Source organism: Leptonotus elevatus, chromosome 6, assembly GCF_054856555.1.
Source record: "Leptonotus elevatus isolate MCC_2025b chromosome 6, RoL_Lele_1.0, whole genome shotgun sequence".
In the NCBI taxonomy this organism is placed as follows: domain Eukaryota; kingdom Metazoa; phylum Chordata; class Actinopteri; order Syngnathiformes; family Syngnathidae; genus Leptonotus; species Leptonotus elevatus.
Genome location: NC_141244.1, coordinates 25,709,946 through 25,732,725, shown reverse-complemented (window position 1 = coordinate 25,732,725; position 22,780 = coordinate 25,709,946). Strand labels below are relative to the sequence as shown.

Below are 22,780 nucleotides of genomic sequence, written 5' to 3'. Positions count from 1 at the left end.
GGAAGGGAGGTGTGGGCATGGGGGGGGGGGGGGGGGCAGGGGGGGGGGGGCTCCGTCCCTAATCCACCGCATCGATCAGGCGGGGATGAGGGTAATATATTATTTTGACAAGATACGATCCTCCGACGCGCACCGCTATCCCCGCCGATCGATTTCTTTTTTTTTTTCTTGCCTTTTCTCCCCCTCAGCGAGAGTGGGACGGAGTTTGTGTGTAGCTTACTTTGTGTGTGTGTGTGTGTGAGAGAGAGAGGGGAGGGGGGGCGCGCAATAGGGTGCGCATGCATTTGTGCACTGGAGTGTGGATGCAGGGTGACAATAGGAACAGCATTAGGAAATGTGAGGAAGGGGATGAGGACGCTGGACAAACAAGCCGCTGTCTAAACAGCTAAATCACACACTAAAAAGATGGATGGAGAATGTGGGAAGTCCGTTGTTTTCCCGCTTCCACCTATTGTAAAGTTAAGTGTCCTCCACTCCGACCCCGCCCCCCCCCCACCCCCAAACCCAGCGCGTGGCCCCTCTGCTCGCCTCTATATCGCTTTGTAAACTGTGTCTAAATGCTAAATTCACGGATCAATTTTTTATTCAACCCCACCCTCTCCTTTTTCAGTGCCCCCCCCCCCCCCCTCCTCGTCCCCGTCCCCTCAAGCCTTCAAGTCATGCTGTCCTCCCCATGATGAAGGGTGTCCTACCGGCCTTCTGTCTGCGTGTGCGTGCGCGCGTGTTCAAATGAAGTCCCGCCACACAAAAAAAAGAAGAAGCAGAACATTTGGTCAAAGGAATCAATAGAAAGTGACAGCGTGATACGTTGCAGCTTTTTTTATTTATTTATTTATTTATTTTTGACAATGTCGACGAGATGCGCACTTAAGCGCTCCCCAAAGCTGCGATTTCGCAACTCTCGGCAGTACTTAGAGACGCTTTTAAGCCATTACGCTTTTTAACAAAAGCTTTGTTCGAACGCCACAAGCCATCCAGCGGAGCACTTTGCTCCGAAGACGTGATCGCCGCCTCACAATGTGGTTTTTTTTTTGTGTGGAAAATTGCTCCGGAAAATTGCGAATCCGGTAGCGCGGCGGTTTAGTGACGAGCGCGTCCGCCTCGCAGTTCTGTGGTTCTGGGTTTGAATCTGTGGGTTTTCTCCAGATGCACATTCAGAAAACACACGTCGGCTCGAAATCGTAGCTTGACAGGCAAAAATTGGCATTTTGTGCCTCATCGAAACACACCGAATAGCAAAACCGAGAATCAAACACCGAGAAGGTCCCAAAAAAGCTTCCGTTGGCTGCTAAATGGAGGCTCGAGTAGCTCAGTGCTACTTACGCCACAGCAGCTAGCTAACGACGACGTTTAGCTGGCTACGAGTGTGGCTACATCCGTTGCGGAGTCGCTCCCAAGTCAAGTCTGACACGCATCGTTCTCACAAAGGGATGACGGGGAAAGATGGAGAATCCAGGCTAATCGCTAAGCTAAGCTAAGCTAAGATGGACATGTTATCAAAATTAATTGAGTGATACTTTTGCGTTATCATGGAGCGTATCCAACCGGAAATGAATTACAATATGCTAGCCTACGCCGTACGCTAACCAGGAGGAGTGGCCTGTAAGCTTATAAGTATATAAATACAGCTTAAAATATTTATAATACCAGTAATGTTATTGGTTTCCATAATAGAGTCCTGACTTTTCTGATTTACACTGAACTCGTCTTTCTTTTTACAGAAAAATGCTATTCATGTCGTTTTCGGTTGTGGATACACAGACCACACTCATCCAATATTCATATTCAATATAAACGTTAAAATTTAATGAATCGATGGAGTTTAACCCCATTAAAATAATGTATAAAGCTCATCATGAAATGTTAGCAATTAACATGCAAATCAAATTCCCCCCAAAAAGAAAGTGAGTACAAATGAAGAGGAAGAGATCTTTTTTTTTCTTCCAAAGCTAAATACAGAACAAAATAAACAGAACGCCGTAGTTCAACTCAAGGTGTCAGTTTGTGGAACAAATTGGATCATAAAACGAGATCATCTCAGTCTATTTGTATTTTTATCAAATGTATAAAAGCACTATTACTGGAAAAATATATTTAGGAAAGCGTCTTGACTGCTTGCTGTCATTTATTTTGTGTTGCTCATTTTTGTTTGGTGTTGATTAGGAGCAGACATCACAAGTTGGACTTCTTTCTGTCCCCTTTCATTTCTTTTTTTTCTTTTAAAAAAATGAAATAAAAATGTCGAATTGAATTGAATAAATGTTCTCAAAATGACATGATAGTCGATATAATGCGTAATAGAAAATGGATGGAACAGCAGCGTGGCTCGTAAATGCGAGCCACAAAACGCAGCTTTAAAGGATCTATAAAAACGAGCACAACAAAGTTGGGAATCAAATAAAATGTAAAAGTATGTCGATCAAGTCGTAACTGGGACGGCAAGGTCAAGCTGCTGGTTCGGGACGCCGTTACGAATGGACGGACGGAGACCTTTTGATTGTGGGGCCGACTGTGCCGTTGGTGAGTCAAATTTCAAAATGTCCGACGGGCCCATCTATGCGTACTGTTATGTTCTCGAGCCCATTCGTGGGCACGCTACATTCGACTGGGCTACCAGAAGTCGTTATGGAAATATTTGGTCAGCTAAAGCTGTCCTAGCAACAGGAACTTTTGGTCAAAATGGATTTTTTCATTTGTTGGACTACGACGTGTTTTTCAGCAAAACCCATTCAAGTTGATTTGGTCATTTGGCGGCTAATGTCAATACGAATAGCGAGTCCGAGTTCTCGAAGCAAGTTACTCAGGACAGGGTATTTTGACACTATTTAACTAATTTGTTCCCAAAAACGTATAAATATGTTCTATTTGAAATGTTTTAAGTGTCCCAAAGACGCATTTATACATTTTTATTTGTATTTAATGCTAAAGCATACGTGTAGACTGTAACTGCAGAGAATGGTTGAAGAAATGGCAGTTATTACACAAACGGCCAGCAGGTGGCAGCAGAGCAAAAGAGATCAACTAGGTTCATGTTGAAAAAAGCCAATTCACCCCCAGTTCTAAAAAGATTTGTGAATAATGATGAAACTTAGCTATATTCTAAGGCTAACTGCTGCAAAATGGAAACAGATAGAAATATACTTTTTTTTCCTGATGAAAAAAGAGACTCTAATCTTTCTTTTGGTAGGTTCCATGTTTTTTATAGCAATAGAACACAATATTCTGTGGGCCTTGCAAAATCAGTCAAAATCCAGTGAAACAGCCGGAGCGAAGGGGGTTGCTTCAGTGAAAATGGCTGCGAGTGAATGAGTTAATTTAATTTAATTACAACTGGAATGAGTTTTTATTGTTTTTTGACAAAATGTGTGTACAAATAATCCTCTGTTAGCATTGGTGTCAACCTTTGACCTTTTCATGGTTCCGAACGGCAGGTAATACGTTAATGTGACTCAAAAAAGAAGAGAAAAGCTAATATCGGCCGATTCATCAGTTTGGCCCGAGTTCTGATGATCGCAAATGTCCAGAGACGAGTAAACGTCATTCACTACTGGCTTGAACGCCTTGTTACCCAGAAGCCCCCCCCACCTCCACCCCCACCCCCAAAAGTTTACGCGCGTACCCGAGACGACGACATCAGGCGTTTGCTCTCACAACTCGTTTTCCGACCGACTTCTCCTCTTTCTTTGCTCCCATTGTGCCATTTTCTGCCACTTTGAAAGAGAGTCCGTATTGCAGCCCCCACCAAGTTGCCCCCCCCCCCCCCCTGCTGCGAGGCAGACTAGCCTGGGTTGGGGAGAAAAGCAGGTGGGGGGGGGTGAGAGGGAGAGAGAAAGAGAGAGAGAGAGACGGGGTCAAGGTGAGCTCTAATACACTATTGATCGGCCCCAATTGAAAACCTGATGGAAATTTTACCTCCCTCCCCTCTGTTCCTCCTCATCTCTGTGTGACCCCCCCTCGCACCCCCCCCCCCTTTCCTCCATCCACCTCTTTTTGCTTCCTCCTCTTCCGCTGAATGTCTTTCTCCACCACGCCGTCTTTTAATCACGCTCTTCGTCTCTTCCACTTCTCTTCTTCTCTTTAAATCTTTCCCCATCCCTCCCCACAGTTGCTGTCACTCCGCCCCCCCCCCTCTAGCCCCCCCCCCCCCCAACACATCTCCTCCTCTTCTGAGTGTGCATCAGATGGTCCATTTCTCACTAACCCAGTGCATATTGATCCCCGTGGCAGTGGCATGCGGGGCGAGGGGCTGCAGTGTATTAAACGCCACAAACGCTTTGGACGCGGGGGCCCCGGGACCGGTCGGCGGCCCATCGCGGCGGGGCTCCGTCGATAGCCGCCGCCGCCGCCGCCGCCGCCGCCGCCGCCGCCGCCGCCGCCGCCGCCTCCTGTCAGCAGCAGCCAAATGGCCTCTCGATCCGACACCAGCACCACTCAAATGAAGCCGGTCTTGGCGGGCGGATGAGACGTTGAGCACTGCTCGAAAGTTGGAGCGGATTAGCGTCATTTTACACTAAAGTCAATGCAATTCCGTTCTTTTAACGCTGCCGCGGCGCATGTCGCAAATTTGCCACTTGAGAACATCAAAGAAAAAAAAAGTGGAAGTAAGAAATACTGCATCAACAATCTATACATCTCTGAGAAGCAGCCTAGCGATTAACACATACAATACAGACGCAAACACATGTAACCTTTTGTCTGCTATCTTAATGCTAATGCTAACGTGTAATGGGAAACGTGCATATAAACCTTTAAGCAACTGATATTTGAAAATACTGTATCTAGCTATTCAGCAACACTCAGTCATGTATTCTTTATCCTCTGCAAGGAGCTGACGTCCGTTGCTCAACGGCCATTCATGCAAAGTGAGATGAAAATTGTTTAATCAGTTTTGTAACGATTACGTCATTACTATTTGTTTTCCTTAAGTACAATTTAAAAAGTGCAATTTTTTCTCCTGACATTTTTAACGGTTTTTTTCATGATCATTTCACTGGGAAAGATGATTTGAGATACACGTGATTTGAGTTATGAGCTTGATCAGGGAATGAATTACATTTGTATCTCAAGGCATTACTTTGGCGCCATCTTGGTTTCATGGAACTACATTGGAGCGAATTGAGGAGCTTCACCGCGACATCGACGAACTCAACGTATCTCACACGACACATTCAACAATCATGCCCAAAAATGGACATTATAAAACAAACCTACAGCCGTTGCTTTCTGTAGGCATAAAAAGCAGGATTAAAGAGGATTTGACAATCAACAATCTTCAGCAAAAATGGTGCGGAGCTGAATTCTTAAATAGTATGCCACCATCTAATGGCCGGCAGTGAAATGACACCCAAATAAACAGAAGGCAGAACAAAATAGAGTTATAAAACATGCCAAATAAAATAATCCACGAAAAAGCAGGAACATGATACTGGAACCTGCGATGGATGCGGTTTCCTGCATTTTAGTTTGTGGTCATTACATTTGCCTGCAAGCAAAGTGAGGACTTAACAATGGCGTAGACACAACATTACTCTCGCACCTTACAAGGCATGGCGACGCCTCGCTGAGTCTACGCGGTCGGCCGCTATCGCGGGTGCCAGACAAACGCGAGGAGCGCGCCTGCGTGTGCGTTTGATTTATGTACCGTTGTGCTGGTGTCACACTGGCGCCCGGCTATCGCCGCGTACCATCTCCCAACGGACACCGCCGCGCTACGGTGGCGGAGGGACCCCCGTGTCGACAGCACAGGTGATACACATCAGGAACATGAGAGCGCGGATTGCGGCGGGAGGATTGTCGTCCTTTCAAAGACCGCTTTGTCCTTCTGTCTTTTGTCCTCCTTTTAACCTTCATTTTGTTGACCATCAAACAAGTGTGACGTTCTCCCACAATTTTGTTTTTTTAAACCGATCCAGGTTTGTGGTCCTGCTATTTTCCAGATTTTTTTTAAACAGCTAATAAGAACAATTTTTGGTCTAACTCTCATTAATATTGGGTGTAATTTTACTGTCAACCACTAGATGGCGGCCTATTTATTTAGGTTAAGATGGTGTTAATTTGGAAGAAGACAAATGAAAATAGCTTAGTTTTTTTTTTGCTGAAGATGGATGGATGGAAATCATCAATCCTGCTTTTTACGCCTACAGAAAGCGATAGCTGTAGGTTTATTTTAGAATGTGCATCTTTGGGCATGGTTTCAGATGAATATTTTAAGTTTATTAGGATTTGTTTACTTTAACTTTACTGTTTACTTGTAACTGTTTGTACAATGTTTATGTGTTGGCATTCAGTTGGGTTAGTCAATGAACTCCATTTAATTGGGTCAAATGAATAACACACAAAACAACCCAAAAATTCGTTGCTTTGTGGGTTATTAATTTAATTTTACACAACATTTTCGGTTAATACTAAAACTCCCAAAAGTTGGTTTGGTTAATTTTTGACCCAATTCAATTGGGTTTGTAATGAACCCCAAAAAGTTGGGTCAAATGAATAAACCACAAAACAACCCCCCAAAATTGGGTTGCTTTGGGGGTTATTCATTTGATCCAACTCTTTGGGTTAAATAACTCACAAAGTTGGCTTGGTTCATTTTTGACCCAATTCAATTGGGTTAGTCAATGAACCCAAAAAGTTGGGTCAAATGAATAAACCACAAAACAACCACAAAACAACCACAAAAAATTGTGTTGCTTTGTGGTTTAACCCAACTCAAAAGTTGGGTCGTTCATTCTTGCCCCAATTTGGGTTAATTTGGGTTATTTTGGACCCATGTGATTGCATGGTTGTGCGTGTTCCTTACGAACACCCAAACGAGTCGTGTTTGTGGTCCTCCTTTCCCGCCTGGTCGGCCCTCTTCGTTCCCGCCCTCATCGTCCGTTTCTTCCTCCGCTCAGGAAGGAATCAGTCTCACCTTAATTGCTCTTAAATCGGATTAATGACTGAGCGGCGACAAGTTGACTTCATCTCTCTTCTGGTAAGGCCCTCGCTCGCTCGCTCGCTCTCTCTCTCCCTCTCTCGCTCGCTCCCTCTCTCGGTCCCTCTCTCGCTCGCTCCCTCGTATATCACTCGCGCAGCTGCCACCACAACAATAAGACGTAAGGTAAGGAATCTCACATAAACACCACCAAGAGTTGCCCTTCCAGTTTGTTCACTCTAAAAACAGTTAAGTCAAAAGTAACCCAATTATGGATCAAAAATAGATCGATCCACTTTATGGGTCAATTTGACCAAACTTACTAGGTCGTTTCATACAAAATGACCCAATTTTTTGACCCAAGTAAAGGATCTGACCAATATTTATGAGTTGTTTTACACTAAAAGACCAATTTTTATGACCCATAGTTGGGTTATTTTTGACCCAACTTTTTTTTAGAGTGCTTTTTGGAAGAAAGAAGGGCAAAAGTGCCCTTAATGCCGTCGACAAGGTCTTGGGATCAACACGGCAACTGGCGTCACGCTCGGTGATCACAAACATACACGGAACATAATGTTCCAAATGACATTGGCTCATGAGCCACATGCTGCTTCACCAAGTATAAAGGCAGTTGCTGCGCACATCAACATACTTAACACTGAGCCACCTTGTGATCAAAAACATACAATTGAGTGCAGCTCCTCGGAACAAAACGCTCAAAATGACAGAGGGTAAAGAGCCACATGCTGCTTCACTGCACTAAGAAGTCACAAACATACACTCTAAAAACAGTTGAGTCAAAAGTAACCCAATTATGGATCAAATAAAGGATCGATCCACTTTATAGGCCAACTCGACCCAACTTTCTGGGTTGTTATATTCAAAATGACCCCCCCCCCCCTTTTTTTTTTTTTTACCCAAGTAATGGATCTGACCAACATTTATGACTTGTTTTACACTAAAAGACCCATTTCTTGACTCAAAGTAGAGGATCGGCCCATTTTTGACCCAACTGTTTTTACAGCGTTCAATTGTTGACAATCAGTGTGAACGTTTTAAAACGACAGGAGAGGAAAAAAAACGAGCCACATATTGCGTCACCGAGCCAAAAGCGAGCCGTCGCGCTTGCTTGCGCGCATAAAACGTCGAGCGGCCTCACCGCCACAAACATACAATTTGCGTACAGTTATTTGGAAAATGTATGCTGAAAAACAAAAAGGAAGACGAGGCCCGGTCTGTCGGATAGAAGGAAAAAAAAAAAAATCTCATTTTCCTGTTGGTTGCACTCAGCTGCAGGCTGCCTAAACGCGCCACACGACGCCTCCGAACCTCTCGCGGCTTTCTTTTGTTTCCTTCCAGCTCGGAGCTGCTGGCTGCAGTAGCAACAGCGCCCCCTGGAAAAACCTTGAAAAGGGGCAAGTGTCGCCGATCAACGCGAACTTCCGCGTCTTTCAGGACGGGACGCGGCAAAAAAAAAATGTCAAGGGCTCCGTTTTGAAAGGGGAGTCGGCCATTTTGGTTTGAAGCAGCTGTTTCTATTGGGAGGGAGGCTTTTTATTAGGCTTTGCATGAACGACTGCAAAGAACAGCGTTGGCGTCGCAACTCCTCACAGAGGATAAGGAATACGTGCTTGTCAATGTCAGTCAAATATCAGTTGCTTCAAGGGTTAAATATGTACTTTGTGTTAGCATTAATCAATTATATGCTAAGAATGACTCGAGTTTTATTTTTATTTTTTTCATTGGGGTTGATACGAGTCTGATGTACTGAACCGCCAGCAGAGGGTAGCAGCACTATTTTGAATAGAAAATCTCAGTCAAAAGTTACATGTTATATTGAATGTTTGTCAATGTTTTTTGAAGGGTTCGAGGGGTTTATCATCGTTTTGAAACCATGCATTTTAATTGGGGTCAATTATATGTGCATTTTTGCTATTTGATGATCGGAATATTGCCCCTGCCGTCTAAAAAAAATATATATTTATATGTAGCCCTAATACTTTATACATATTTGCTACTTTATAAATATATAAATATAAATATAAATGTACGAGTTTATAACGTGGCAAATTTGCGAGTTTTTTTCCCGGAATATTCTAAAAAAATATATTTATACGTGGCCTTAATAGGCCCTCGTAGTTTTGCTTGGTATGACCATTTACATAAAAATCCGGATTTGGGCAGAGATGGGAAAAACCAGGTCCAGAAAGTCAAAACCCTGCCACAGTTTGGCTTTCGCCGCGGCTGCTCCTCATCACGATCTCGTTTGCCGCTTGGCAAAAAAAGGTGGAATCAAACTTTTTGTCCGGTGAAAGAAGAGAGTCCATTTTTTTTTCATTTGGTAGACGTTGATGTCAAAATCTCCTTCTGCGGGTCTTAAAAAATCAGTAACGGCGCAGTGCTCTAAAATGGATGCCGCTACAATTGTGCTGAGTGCAAATGGCTACCATTCAGCGAGTTGAGCTAGCGAACGACACGCTAAGCTAAAAGCAAACGTTTTGTTTTTTCCGCGCACGTCCCGCTTCGGAGTCTGACGGTCCATTCCGGCTGCTCGCCTCCGGGATCAAGGCGTTTATCGGCCGTGCGTTCCTCGCGCCGCTTCAAAATGCCCGCGAGGGCGATAACAGCGGCGGCGGGGATTTGTCAAATTGCACGCCATTGATTAAGTGACCTTTCACGCCTCGCAGCCACTCCGCCAAGCGCCGATGCCAGAGATAGATGGAAAGCTGACACTCTTATCGTTGCGCTACAAGTTAGTACTTATGTGCAGACAAGAAGTGAGGAGCTGGGGGGGGGTCTTCTCAACTGCCCCCCCCCACTGCCCCCCCCCCCCCCAGCAATCTTCTCCACGTGTACCACGAGCGCAACCAGTAATGATCGCTGAATAATGAATAGTGAGATGCACATTTGAAGACCGGCCGAAGGGCTCATATCACACAGGAAGACTTACGGGAAAGTGTGCGTTGTGCGTGTGTGTGTGTGTGTGTGTGTGGTTCGGAAACCTTCACGGCTCCCATTTTCAGCGCTAATGGCCGCCGGCGCCGGCGCACCTTTGAGGAGTCGGCTGCGACATCACGTTGAATGTTGTAAATCAAGGCAGGAAACGCACGCAGCGTTTTCGCACACGGACGAACGTGAACCCGTTTTTCGGACTCACTTCAAAACAAACATGCCGGCGAGCGAGCGATTCTTCCCAAAACCAGGTTTTGGACCTCTCCCAGTTTACTCAAAAACTAAACATCAAAGACAATTACATGTCCTGTATCACACAGGAAGACTTACGGGAAAGTGTGCGTTGTGTGTGTGTGTGGTTCGGAAACCTTCACGGCTCCCATTTTCAGCGCTAATGGCCGCCGGCGCCGGCGCACCTTTGAGGAGTCGGCTGCGACGTCACGTTGAATGTTGTAAATCAAGGCAGGAAAGGCACGCAGCGTTTTCGCACACGGACCAACGAGCGATTCTTCCTAAAACCAGGTTTTGGACCTGTCCCAGTTTACTCAAAAACTAAACATCAAAGACAATTACATGTCCTGTATTAAAAATAACCGCACACATTTTCCTTTGAAAAGTCCGCTTGGCTTAACGCTAACAAACAATGCAGAACGCCATTGCCGCGCTAACAGTCAGTTAGCATCTATGTGGATATTTGAACACAAAAGGGAGTTGAATTGCGCATGTAGACAAACAATTCAACCATGCTCACGTGCATATATTCTTTATCCCCTGCAAAGAACGTCTAATGTTACTGTCGTTTAGCGAGCCACTCGCGGTAGTTGCGAAACTCAACAACTGGATTATCCCGCACAGTCACAATCAATTCATCATGATGAACAAACTGTTCAGTTTTGTTCACATTCAATTTATTTATGTTATGATTGTAAAGCGCAATTTGAAAGACATATAGTTTGAAAACGAACACCGTCTTTTAAATATAGCAGAAAAAACTCTCCTTAATTGTTGGATTAAAATGTAATCCAGAAAAATGGAGGGAATCCCCCTCTCACATAAAAAAGTTCAATATTTTCGGGGTGGATCAAAATATGTATCGTGTATAATTGAGAATCCCCAAGAATTATATATATATATATATTTTTTTTTTATTATTATTATTATTTTTATGCAAATACAGCAGACAAGTCAGTAATTGTAACTTTATCTGAATTTTTTTTTGGTCACGTATCTGCAGCCAACTTCTCCATTTTACACTAACTACCACTCACAAATGTCACAAAAAGAAGTACAAGTTCACCTTCTCTATTTCTTTATATAATTATTATTTTTATTTTTTTTCAATAACCGTGGTGGGTAATTGAAAACGACTCCCCACCACACTAGATTGATTTCTTCTTTTGGGATGAGGTCAAAGGGGAATTTAGAAAACATCCTGTTGACGAAATGCGTACACATTGAAGGGAAGCAATAAATTGAAAAGTTTGATTCAGTATGAGAGGATGAATGCAGATTGTGCGTCTTTTTGTAAAACGATTGCATTTAAAAAATATATATAATCACGTGTCATATAACTGTCCATTTTCATAAGGTGCTTTTTCCAGTTTTGTTTGCTGAAATAATTCCACATCTAATTGATTTCTTTCTTTTAGAAGTCCTGCATGCCAATGTGTGTGTGTGTGTTTTTTATTTTTGTGGTCTAATTTGGCTCTTCAAATTGACAGAAAGTGAAAGAAAGCAAAGTTGAAATGTGCTTAGTTATATAAACATGCAACATTCAAAATGTGATTTATGTGCAATTTGGCGACACGACATTTGAGGTCTTTACTTTCTCTTTTTAGATGCCGCAAAATGTTGTTCATTAAACATGATGACAATGTCTGAGGCTTTTAAAACACATTTCATCATTTTTTTTTTTACAATTGCACTCCAAATGGTCTCGCGCACATTTCAATGTTGAATTATTTACACTTTCAAAAGCGGATTAAGAACATTTTGTCGTGATCGACGTCGAGGCAAAAGAGCGTTTGTGTGGGAAAAAGACCATTGAGGTATGTTTGTCCTACCTGCAGCCTTTGGCTCCGCGTCGCCCCGCCTCAGCGATGCACCTGAGGCCGAAGCCCGACCGCCGTCTGTCGGCCTCGCACGGGGAGGCGCTCGCCGCTTCGGCTCGGTTCGGATCAGGCTCGACAAAATTCGGCGTCTCTAAAAAAACAAAAAACAAAAAAACATAAGGAACAAAAACAAACGCAGGTAAGGTAGAAATTCGGTTAACTGAGAGAGAAAAAAAATGGGAAATTATTTTTCTGCGCTGTAAATAATTAAATGTTTATATGTTCAATGTTCAAATTATTGTCAGTAAATTACTTTTATTTACGTTTTTACTGTTTTATGACAGATAGAAAAAAAACTTACTTTGCAGAAAATCTTTTTTTTATGTTTCAACTTTGCATTAAAAAAAAACATTTAATTGTATTTTCGTTATGCATAATAAAACAGCACACAAGAAAACTCTTATAAACAAATAATATCTATTAAAAATATAAAGTGAACCTGTCAAAAAACTGATCGCTATGACGTCCTTCAAATAAATGTTTGATTAAAAACATCAAGGTTGTCTCAAATCTATTTCCTCGTTTTCATCATCACTTTCCTGGCCAAGAAAAAAATATATTTTAGTTTTGGATCAATTATTGAATTTATTTTGCGGATGTTTTTGACTTTTCTCTCGCCATAGGAAATGCAATTCTTATTTGTGGGCCTCCCGACTGTCTTCGTTGTGGACGCGCTCGGCCTGCAACGATTTCCAGCAGGCGCTAACCAGCCGCGCTTTCATCACGTGACACCGCTCAGGCACACCGCAACGCCTTCAAAAGGCGGGAAAGGAAGAAGATGATGATGATGATTCCGTAAATTCAATACCACATAACCCGACAGCAGCAGGAGAAGAAAAAAAGGAGAAGAAGAAGAAGAAGCAGGCCTTTAGGGGAAAAAAGAAACAACGAATAACCGCAGGGAAATAATAACTTTATAGTCAGTTTGTAATTGACGCAAAACAATCGCAGTCAAACTCACATTTTTTTGTCAACACTCAAATGAATACGACGAATTGAATTAGAATTAAGTTATTAAGATCACTTTTTCGTCCGGCTAAAATGTCGTATTCTGCTCCATGGCAACTTCCACAAATAAATCCATGGATTTTTTTTTTTTTTAAAAGGCACTACAATAATTAGTCAATAATAATTAGGAGACGTTGTGAGGCTTTAAAGGCCGCATGCCGATAACAGGAGCTCCATCATTCATTCATGTTCTATTTTTTTGCTTGAATTTCAATTCACTCCCAACTGATCGATACGTAAAAACAAATATGTGTCGGCATTTTTCAATTTGTGTTGGAATTGACTGCCTTAAAAACGTTTTCTAACGAAAAGTCCATAACGACAAAATAATGATAATAACATGAATAATAATAATAATAATAACGCTTGCTGTTGATATGCAATAATGATAATGACTGATTTTGCTGCGCGTTATTTGTTTGCTGATAGTCCACGCGATATAAATATTCACCTTATAAATTATTATTATTATTTTTAAAATAAATTCCGGTTCCGCAACATGGCCAACTGACGAAAAGTTGCTTATTGACAGCGTGTGTGTGAAAAAAAACACCAAGAAGAAGACGGACTGTGGATTGAGTGCATCCATTGATTGGCCTCTTCATCTGCAATAGTTACATGCGTGTATCGATTGGCAAACACTGTTTATCTGCACGTATGCCGACATAAATCGTTGACGGGATCACACGCGCGCGCGCGCGCGCGCACACACACACTCGGTATGCTTCATGCATATGTATCAAAAGCTGCTTGGACGAATAAACAAAAAGCGAAAGCAAACATCCCCAATATTCTTTTTTTTTGGCTTTCAAATCCCACGAGTTCAAATATATATCTAAACAATTCGCGCCGAACGAGTGAGGCGACTTTGAAAAGAAGATGAGTGCAAAAAAAAAAAGAAGAAGAAAAAGTTGTGCAGCCACACGCACACAAAAAAAAAGCATGAGAAATGAAACATGAATGCGTCAAAACATCACCGAGAAAGGCACGAAATGTTTGTTTTTTGCGCGCTCGGTGCTTGCGCGCGTGTTCGCGGTGTGTGTGTGCGCGCGCGCGCATGTTTAATTGACTGATGGATGCAAGGCTGCGTGGAGGTGAGAGCTCCAACAAATGGACGCACTTTAAGAGGCTAATCCGGGCCAAGGCGGACGGAGAACCTAACGCACCCTCCCACCACTTGCCCAACATATAGCGTGTGCGTTGGAATACACTTTAGCTACACGTGCGTGTGTGTGTGTGTGTGTGTTTATATTTAAATCGGAATTAAGTCAATGTAAACGATCCCAATTCAAAAGAAAGCGATTCGCAATCGTGCGTAAATTACGCGCAACTTTTTCCTTGCGCTGCCGTCCTTCCCCCCAAAAAATAAATAAATAAATAAATAAATAAACTAACCCGGCACAAACTAAACCGTCGAAATCAAAAGACGCCGATGCATCCGCGCGTCCAAAACGCGCGTGACGCGTCACTCGGGCTCACTCGCAACTTTTCCCCGACGCGCACAATACAGAAGCGACGCGGAAAACGGCGACAAAGCGAACGAGGTCAGGCAGCGAAAAGGTCAAACTCACCTGCAGTTTTTTAGCGCTGCTGTTTTGTTTTTGTCACTCTCTCTCTCTCTCTCCCTCTCTCTCGTTTCTTTCTTGTTTTTTCTTTTTTGGAGGGAAAGTGAGCAAAGCTGTCAGTCCATCCGAACGCGCGCGTCGAGAGGTAACACTCGACTAGCAACCTGAACCCGCCGAGGACAGCACACGGGAGGAGAGAGATGCAGCCGAGGAGGAGGGGGGGAGTGGATGGATGGATGCGAGGAGGAGGAGGGGCGAGGGGCGAGGGGGGGGTGGACCTCTCTCTCTCTCTTTCCTACGCGCGCGCGCGCGTGTGTGTGTTTGTGTGTGTGTAAGTAGTTAATTAGTAAATCCCCATCCGCGGTGCCTCGGGTCGGTTTGTTTTCCCCGGTCGACAAGCCGAGAGGAAGGAGAATTTGAAGTAGGATTCGACCCGTTTCCGCTCCCGTGTCTCATATATGAGGCCGGCAAGTGTGTGCGCGCCCGTGTGTGCGCGCCCGTGTGTGCGTGTGTGTGTGATTCTGCCAATATGCCCTTCCGAAATGCCCCGTAGGGACGTTGAAGTTGTAGGTTCAAGGCCCCCAAAATAAGCAGCTTGTCTGGAGGGCATTTTGTCTCTCTTTAAGGCACCCACATGCATTCTCTATTGGGTTTAAGTCTGGGTTTTAGCTTCTTACAGAACATTTTAATGGAACTGATGGTAGGTAGTTGGTTGTTTGACCTTTTTTTCTTGTTGATATGTTTTTTTTTCTGTCATGGGACTGTGTGTGTATTATAATAATAATAATTATAATAATAAATATTTTTCTCCCACAGATTTTCTACTGGATTTTGGTCTGGGTTTTAATCGGGATGCACTGCTAACACTCAAAGTATTTCCATTCGAGTACTCACTGGTACCGAGTACTGATACTTGATAATGCCATGCAATCTTGCAATTGTGATGAAAATTTATGGGTCTTACATGGTGGGGGGAAAAAAAAAGAGAATAAGTCATTCATAAAGTTACAGTTAACAGTTAAAAGGAGTGTGAAACATTGAGTCATAGATTTGTGTTGAGGTAACTGTCTGCCACTAGGTAGCATTAGTGTTTCATGTTGGACGTTGGCGACAGGAACAGTATGTTACTCGAAAAACAGTTGGGTCAAAAGTGGAACGATCCTCTACTTGGGTCAATTTGAGCCAACTTTCTGGGTTGTTTTATACAAAATGGCCCCATTTTTTTTGGACCCAAGTAAAGGAGTTGTTTTACACTCAAAGATTTCTTGACTCAAATTTGGGTCAAATGAACCCAAGTAGAGGATCGTTCCACTTTTCACCCAACATCTATTTTTTAAATCACATTTATTATTGCTAAATTGTGTCTTAGTGACTCCTTTGCACAATGTTGTACGTAAAATAAAGCATGAACGATTGCATTTATATTTTGAAGTCTTTTTGACATCGTATTTAATGCTCCTCTATGACATCTAAAGCCTTCATTTAAGCAAATTACATTGAATGACTTTTAAGTTTTTTTAAGGAGCAGCAGAACTCTGCAATCAATCAATCAACCAATCAATCAATCGAGGAGCAAAATATTGAAGTCTCCATTGGTCAGTTGGAGGGCATCATGTCGCAATTCTACAATTTGCCTTTGAAATGAAGAAAACAGGAAAAGTGTAGTTTTCTAACAGCCGATAGTTGGATCAACTTCAACTCTCCAGTCCCATCTAGTCGTCTCTCTTGGGGAATTTTGTTTGGAAAAACAATATAAAATTTTCACAAGCAAAAAAAAGTGTGATATTTTTTAAGATTCAATTTAAAACATGTTTTCAATTAAATACATTATGATACATTGTGATATATATATATATATATATAAGTTGCTTCATGTTTAAGATGAGGTAGCTCTTAATATGAAAAGAAAAATGCACTGAGCTGTCACCAATGTCTTACAAATGCAATTATGCCATCTAGTGGCATAAAAATGACCTCAACACAAATCTATATCACACTCGGGTTTTTTTTTACAGTAGTGTCCATCTTTTTAATTTTAACTCAATTTTTTTTAATTATTATTAAATTACTGTGTGTGTAACTAAGAGATGCAGCCATATTTCTATTAGTTTAATTTTTTTCTTTTTTTATGTTAACAAGAGTATGAAAACTTAAAAAAATATTTATTGTACATTTTATAGTACTTTTAGAACAGATATAACATTTGTGTATATATATATAAATTATTATTATTATATGTAGCATTTAAAATATTTTTACATCATTGGGGAGGATGTCTGACAAGAAAGCCCCCCCCCCCCCCCCCCCCCCCCCTCAAGGACAGGGAATGAGGGACTGCTTGCTGGAGAGCTGCCAGTTGGCTTTTCAAACATCAAACAAGCATGAGTGGAAGTGTGTGTGCGTGTGCGCGCGCGTGAAATCCTTAAACGTGGCTAACGAGAGGTCGAGCCCCGTAGCGGCTGCAGGCTTTTTTTTTTTTTAGTTTTTTTAGTTTTCACGCAAAACCCTGCGCCGTGCTGCGTTCGCTTCCCAATGCATCCAGCGAGGAGTCGGCGAGGAGAAATGGCCGTCATCGACCGGGCCCTCAACACACTTTAATTGTTGAATTGATCACCAATGGGCCGCTCCATAATCAATTGGGTTAACCCGCGAAAGTCACTTGGAGCGCAACGCTGGACTTCATTTGACGAGCGGATCAGACGGGACGGCAAAAGCCGGGATTTGCGGACTCCAAGTCCTGCAAGCATTCAAAAGCACAAATTGGCGTTGGGGAAAATGGAGTTGAATTTCTTGATTTGTCCGAGTGAGTCGAGCTCATTTGCATGGGCAGGCTCTTGGGTTCGAATGTGGACCATTTGGAAGACAAGCGTTTGGAGAATAATAAGAGAAACAACTGAAAGAGGAAAAAAAAGAAGCACTCTCGCCATCCTTGGGCCAAGTTATGCAGTGTGGACACACCTGAAAAGGTAGAACCCGTCCCGACGTAAGCCGGCGACGCACGGACAACGCCATCACGCGAAGAGACGTCGTTTACGCTTTTCATTGTCTGCGGTCAGTAAAAGACGAAATAGTCACGTCACTCGCTCCGAAAGTCCGGTTCTTTGCTGCGTCGCCATGTTTGTTTACCGACCGTTACGTCATCGCCGGAGGAGTATCCTGCATATGGCGTCCGGACGGACGCGTACGGGAAGCGTTTTTGAAATCTTTCCACTCTGGAGCCCGATTTCGAAGGCGATCGCTTTCGAGATGCGAAAACGCGACATCGTGTGGACGGACGGCTTAAACGGTAAGAAACCCGTGAGGACACGTTGAAACTGGCTTTCGATAGATACCCAGCTAGCTAGCTGGCTAGCTAGCTAAATAGATACCTAACTCATGAGTGTCCATTTAGCGACGGACGGACGAACGGACGGACGGACGATTGGAAAGATAATTCAGGAGAAGCAGATGTAACAAGTTCTGATCAAACTGCCCCCACATTCAACCTTTTTTTTGGGGGGGGGGGGGGGTTGGACACCCCTGCAGATAGTTTGCTGCTTATTTTCACATTGCGGCTGCAAATGGAGGAAAGAAAGAAAGAAAAAGAAAGAAAGAAAAAAGGGAAAAAGAAAGAAAGAATGAATGAAAAAAAGAAAAAGAAAGAAAGAAAAAAGGGAAAGAAAGAAAAAAAGGGGGAAAGAAAGAAAGAAAGAAAGAAAAAAGAAAGAAGGAAAGAAAAAAGAAAGAAAGAAAGAAAAAAGAAAAAAGAAAGAAGGAAAGAAAAAAGAAAGAAGGAAAGAAAAAAGAAAGAAAGAAAGAAAAAAGAAAAAAGGGGAAAAAGGGGAAAGAAAGAAAGAATGAATGAAAAAAAGAAAAATAAAGAAAAAAGGGGGAAAGAAAGAAAGAAAGAAAAAAAGAAAGAAAGAAAGAAAAAATAGAAAAAAGGAAAAAAGAAAGAAAGAAAGAAAATAGAAAAAAAGGGAAAAAAGGGGAAAGAAAGAAAAATCGATTTTTTGCAGGCCGACCTGATCACGAAAAGGCGTAGACTGTAAATAAGAGTTAATGATGAATTTATTCATAACTTAACAATTCCTGAACAATGTTATAGTATGAAAAGTAAGTAAGTCTATGCGCCCCCTAGTGTTAACTTTTGTCCCCAAAACTTGTTGCCCACCACGTCCAGGGAACGTCACACGCTCGGCAGACGAAAGCGTCGCCGATCGTCGCGAGTCCCCCGAGGGTCCGACCAATGTTGATGTGACCGCCAACGTGTGTGTGTGCGTGCGTGCGCGCGCGCGCGCGTGTTCTATCATCGTCAAAGGGCAAAAGCTGGTGCAGCAGACGCAGCGAAACATGCCGGTAAGCTCTAAGCACCGGCGTGCCGCCGACGCCGGCGAGGACCGTTTGACGGAGCGGCCGTGCTCGGCAAGAGGATGAAGAACGGACCCTTCGCGTCCCCATTGACTGAGTTCATTAATATAAGTAGAGGCGAGGATCCCCGGCTCACTTTTCACCGTATGGATTTGCTGTCCGCTCACATTTGCCGGCTTTTTATGTCCATTCGATGCAAATCCAATGTCTGGTGTCCCGGGGCCCCATCATGACAGCTAATTTTGCCGCGCTTTTGACGGACGCGCATTTTTATTGGGGTGCCCCCCCCCCCCCCCCCATCCCCGTGACGGATTGCTATGTGAGATCGCACCTGAACGCGTGTCCACTTGAGGTCATGTCAGGTGCTAAAAGGGCCGGCGGGGGCGCCGTGTGCTGCTGGCGAACAAACAGTCCAGTACGGCCGGCACTGGTCCATTTTTGGGTGGGGGGGGGGGGGGGGGGGTCGATGGATATGGTTACTAGCGTATTTACTGTTTGGCATTTCATATTTACAGTCGAGTGTATTTTCATACTAAACTTATGGCTTCACGACTGCATCAGTTTAGGTTTTAGTAAAAGACAACAACATCTTCCATATGACAAATTCAGGGTACATTGCAGTATTTAATGTCATACTAAACACCCCCCCCCCCCGCCCTAAAAAAAATCTGTCATGTATTTGCTCTTTCTTACGACGGCGTATTAGGGCCATGTATAAATATATATTTTTTTGTATTCCATTTATGCAGTTCTAGCACCCTCTGGTGGTAAGTTTATTAGTGCAGTTTGATATTAATTAGGCATGTTTTGGCCTGTTATGTACAAAAACACAATATTGTGCTGTTATTCCAATGTGAGCTTTATTGTGAGTTCTTATACAGCATCCTGAACTTTTTCGATGTCGCCAATATATCGTGAAAACGATCATCATGAGGTTCATATTGTGATATTTATTGCATCGTGACGTTTGGACGTGGTTACATCGAGGGATGGGTTTAAAAAAAATATATCGAATAATCGATATTAAATCGGATTTTCCTTTTCGATCGTGATATCGATTCATAAAACCATGAATTGATTATTTTAATATCTCTTTTTTTCCCCATAAATCAACAAGAAAATGTAATTTTAAAGGCCACAATTAGTTGTATCTTACCGTTTTCTTGAAATTAACTGCGTGAATTTAAGTGTTTTCTTATATTTATGAATGACCTGATTATTATTGCACTTTTAAACAATTTAGAATCTTTTTAATTTATATTTACGATGATTGAACTAGAATTATGAAACCATTTTCATCTCATCCATGATGATGTCAATGTTTGTTTAGCACTTAAGTGATTCTATTTTCATTAATAAATAAATCACTTAACCAATTTCATAACCAAAATTGAATTTGGAATGTAATGTTAGTATTTGTTATTTTTTTAAATTATGTCCTTGTTATTTCAGAAGAATCGATGTTCCATAATGAATCGATATCGGATTGAACTAAGTGAATCGAATCGGAAAAAATAAATAAAAAAATAAAATAAATCGAAATCAAATTGAACGGAGCTCTTGTGAATCGAAATCAAATCGATTGCGGCGATTTGAACCGATACCCAGCTCTACTTCCATCCCACTAACTCGAGCCTTTTTTGATTTCGAGCAGGCTTAGATATCAGCATGCGTTTACCCCGTTTTGTTGTCTCGCGTGTGACTATTGATTCAGATCGGCGCCCTCTGGTGGATTAAAGCAAGTGACGTTTTGAGTGTTTTATGCAAATCTGGCGGCCTTCCTTTTCCCAAGGACGGACAAGCAAATCTTCGTAGACCCTTTGAGTTGCATGCGAACGCCGGCAGAGGGAGGAAAGGGATTCTTTTTTTTTTTTTTTGGTTAGGGGGCTGACACAAGCAGGACAGACAGGAAGACAGGAGGAAGAAGGTGGGAAACGGAGAGAAAGGGGAAGAGAAAGAAAGCAAGAAAGAGCTCCAGTGGCGAGTCTTAATCTGAGCTGTTCTGATCAATAGCCCATTTCCCATTGTTGCCAGAGCCCTTCGATCGCTACACCGCCGAATTAACACACCCACTTTAATCTAGGGGGAGAGGAGAGCCAGGGAGGGGCGGGGCTAGCGGGTGCGAGTGGGGAGCAGCTGTGGAGGCATTCTCAAATGAAATCAAATCTAATTGTTATCACTGTAGCCGCCGCACTTATTAGCGTTGCCGGCACATCCGCCGGCAACGCGCAAGCGCCTTCCCTGGCGCCGGCACGAAAAGTGGACGTAAATAATCCAAATGAGAGTTTATTCGTTTTTCGTTCGGCGCGCTCAAGACTGGACCGGGAGGAGTCTAATTGCTGGGTTGACACGGGAACCCGGTTTCGTGCTCACTTACTTGGAGGGAGGCGTCAAATAGTGGGGAGGATTTTAGAGATGGAAAATGGGTTTGAAAATTCAGGTTCGAATGTGGTAATGATTCACAATACAATTTGAAATTTATGTGAAGTGAAAGCAGAATTTAAAACTAATTCCAATTGTGATGTCACTATTGAATGATTTTAAAATCGATTAATCGTCTCATCGGATTCATTTCAATTATGCATTAAGGTGTTTTACGAAAGCATTTTTTTCCCCGGATTACTGTTTTTTATTTCGTACTTCTTAATCGCATAGTGATTTAATTCTTCTATGAACGACTACAGAAATAAGCGAACAATTACTGTTGATGTGCTGAAATACTTGCCGATTAATTTGAAAATCGATTACCTGTCGATTAATCGCAATCTAAATTCCACAACGTTGGTGCATCCTTTTACAACATGCTGTGAATCTCAAATTCATCCGAGAAGGCCTCGCACGTGCCTCGATAGGTGTTGCTGTTTTGGTTAGCAACAGCGTCAAAATGGGATTTTTATATTTATATATATATATATATATATAATACTTAACTATACTTTTTTTATATATATACTAATACTTTTGCAAGGCAGTGTATCGGAGGCTCCACTATCGAATTAATAACATTGCTGGCTAACGTGCTTTTTCGTTACTGAGGATAAAGTTGCGTTTTAAAGGCAGACGTGCTTTCCAACTTGTGTGATATGATAATATCGTTTTGTAGTCCACAGCTTGAGGTGTTGCCAGCAGATTGTTTGCTTACTGCCTTCCACTGAGACCACTCGGGGGGGGGGGGGGGGGGGGGGGTTTGGTATCTCTTCCTCTTCCTCTCACCCGCGGCCAACTTTTCTCCCCCTTTCTTCTCCTCACTCCTTTTGAAGTCGATTCATAACGGAGCAATTTTCTCGTTAGCGTTTGCCTTTAATTGTGTGTAATTAAGCGTGCTCCGGCGGTATAGGGAGCGCTGTTCGGGGGGGGGGGGGGTGGAGGGGGGGGGGGATTAGCTGTAGTTGAGCTGTGAAATATGAGGTTAAGTGGGCGAGCTGGCAGGGAAAAAAAAAAAAAGAGGGAGCAGGACTGAAGGCGGGTCCGTGACTCCAAAACAACATCGTCGAAAGAGAAAGTGGAGAAACGTTTGCCCGACTATTAATCACATTTATCGGGCAAATATGTAAAAACACACGAGGAATTTGTCTTCACGGTCGCAACCCGTCCAAGAAAGATGAAAAAAAAAAGAGCCCAGCAGAGGGAGACAGAACGGGGGAGCCTGGCGGTTCGCTGCCTAGCGGCCCAAGTTTCTTAGACGGAAGGATAAAATGATATTATTATTATTATTATTATATTATTACTGTGTACAATTCAAATATTTTTTAAATTGGACGCCAAATGCTTTCTGAACTCTTCTGTGTGTGCCAAAAAAAAAAAATCAATTCTCCTAAGATTTTAAATGTCCCCAAATCAATTAATTTCAATTATTTTATACTGCCTCGCCCTTGTTTGTG

The 22,780-nt window shown here is 42.7% G+C and overlaps 1 protein-coding gene across 3 annotated transcripts in view; it reads right to left on the bottom strand.

The window, feature by feature from the left end:
- Positions 1-22,780, bottom strand: part of erfl1 (Ets2 repressor factor like 1) — a 112,139-nt gene that overhangs the window by 36,209 nt on the left and 53,150 nt on the right. For 2 of the 3 annotated variants that reach the window (XM_086078777.1, XM_086078776.1), the window contains one exon: positions 11,929-12,067. Coding sequence is in view for 1 of the 3 variants with exons in the window: in XM_086078776.1 (XP_085934902.1) it covers positions 11,929-12,067 (139 nt within the window). In the remaining 2 variants the exon portion in view is untranslated. Of the gene's footprint in view, positions 1-11,928; positions 12,068-14,555; positions 14,719-22,780 lie in introns of those variants that run through there. The other variant, XM_086078778.1, reaches the window with a different exon arrangement.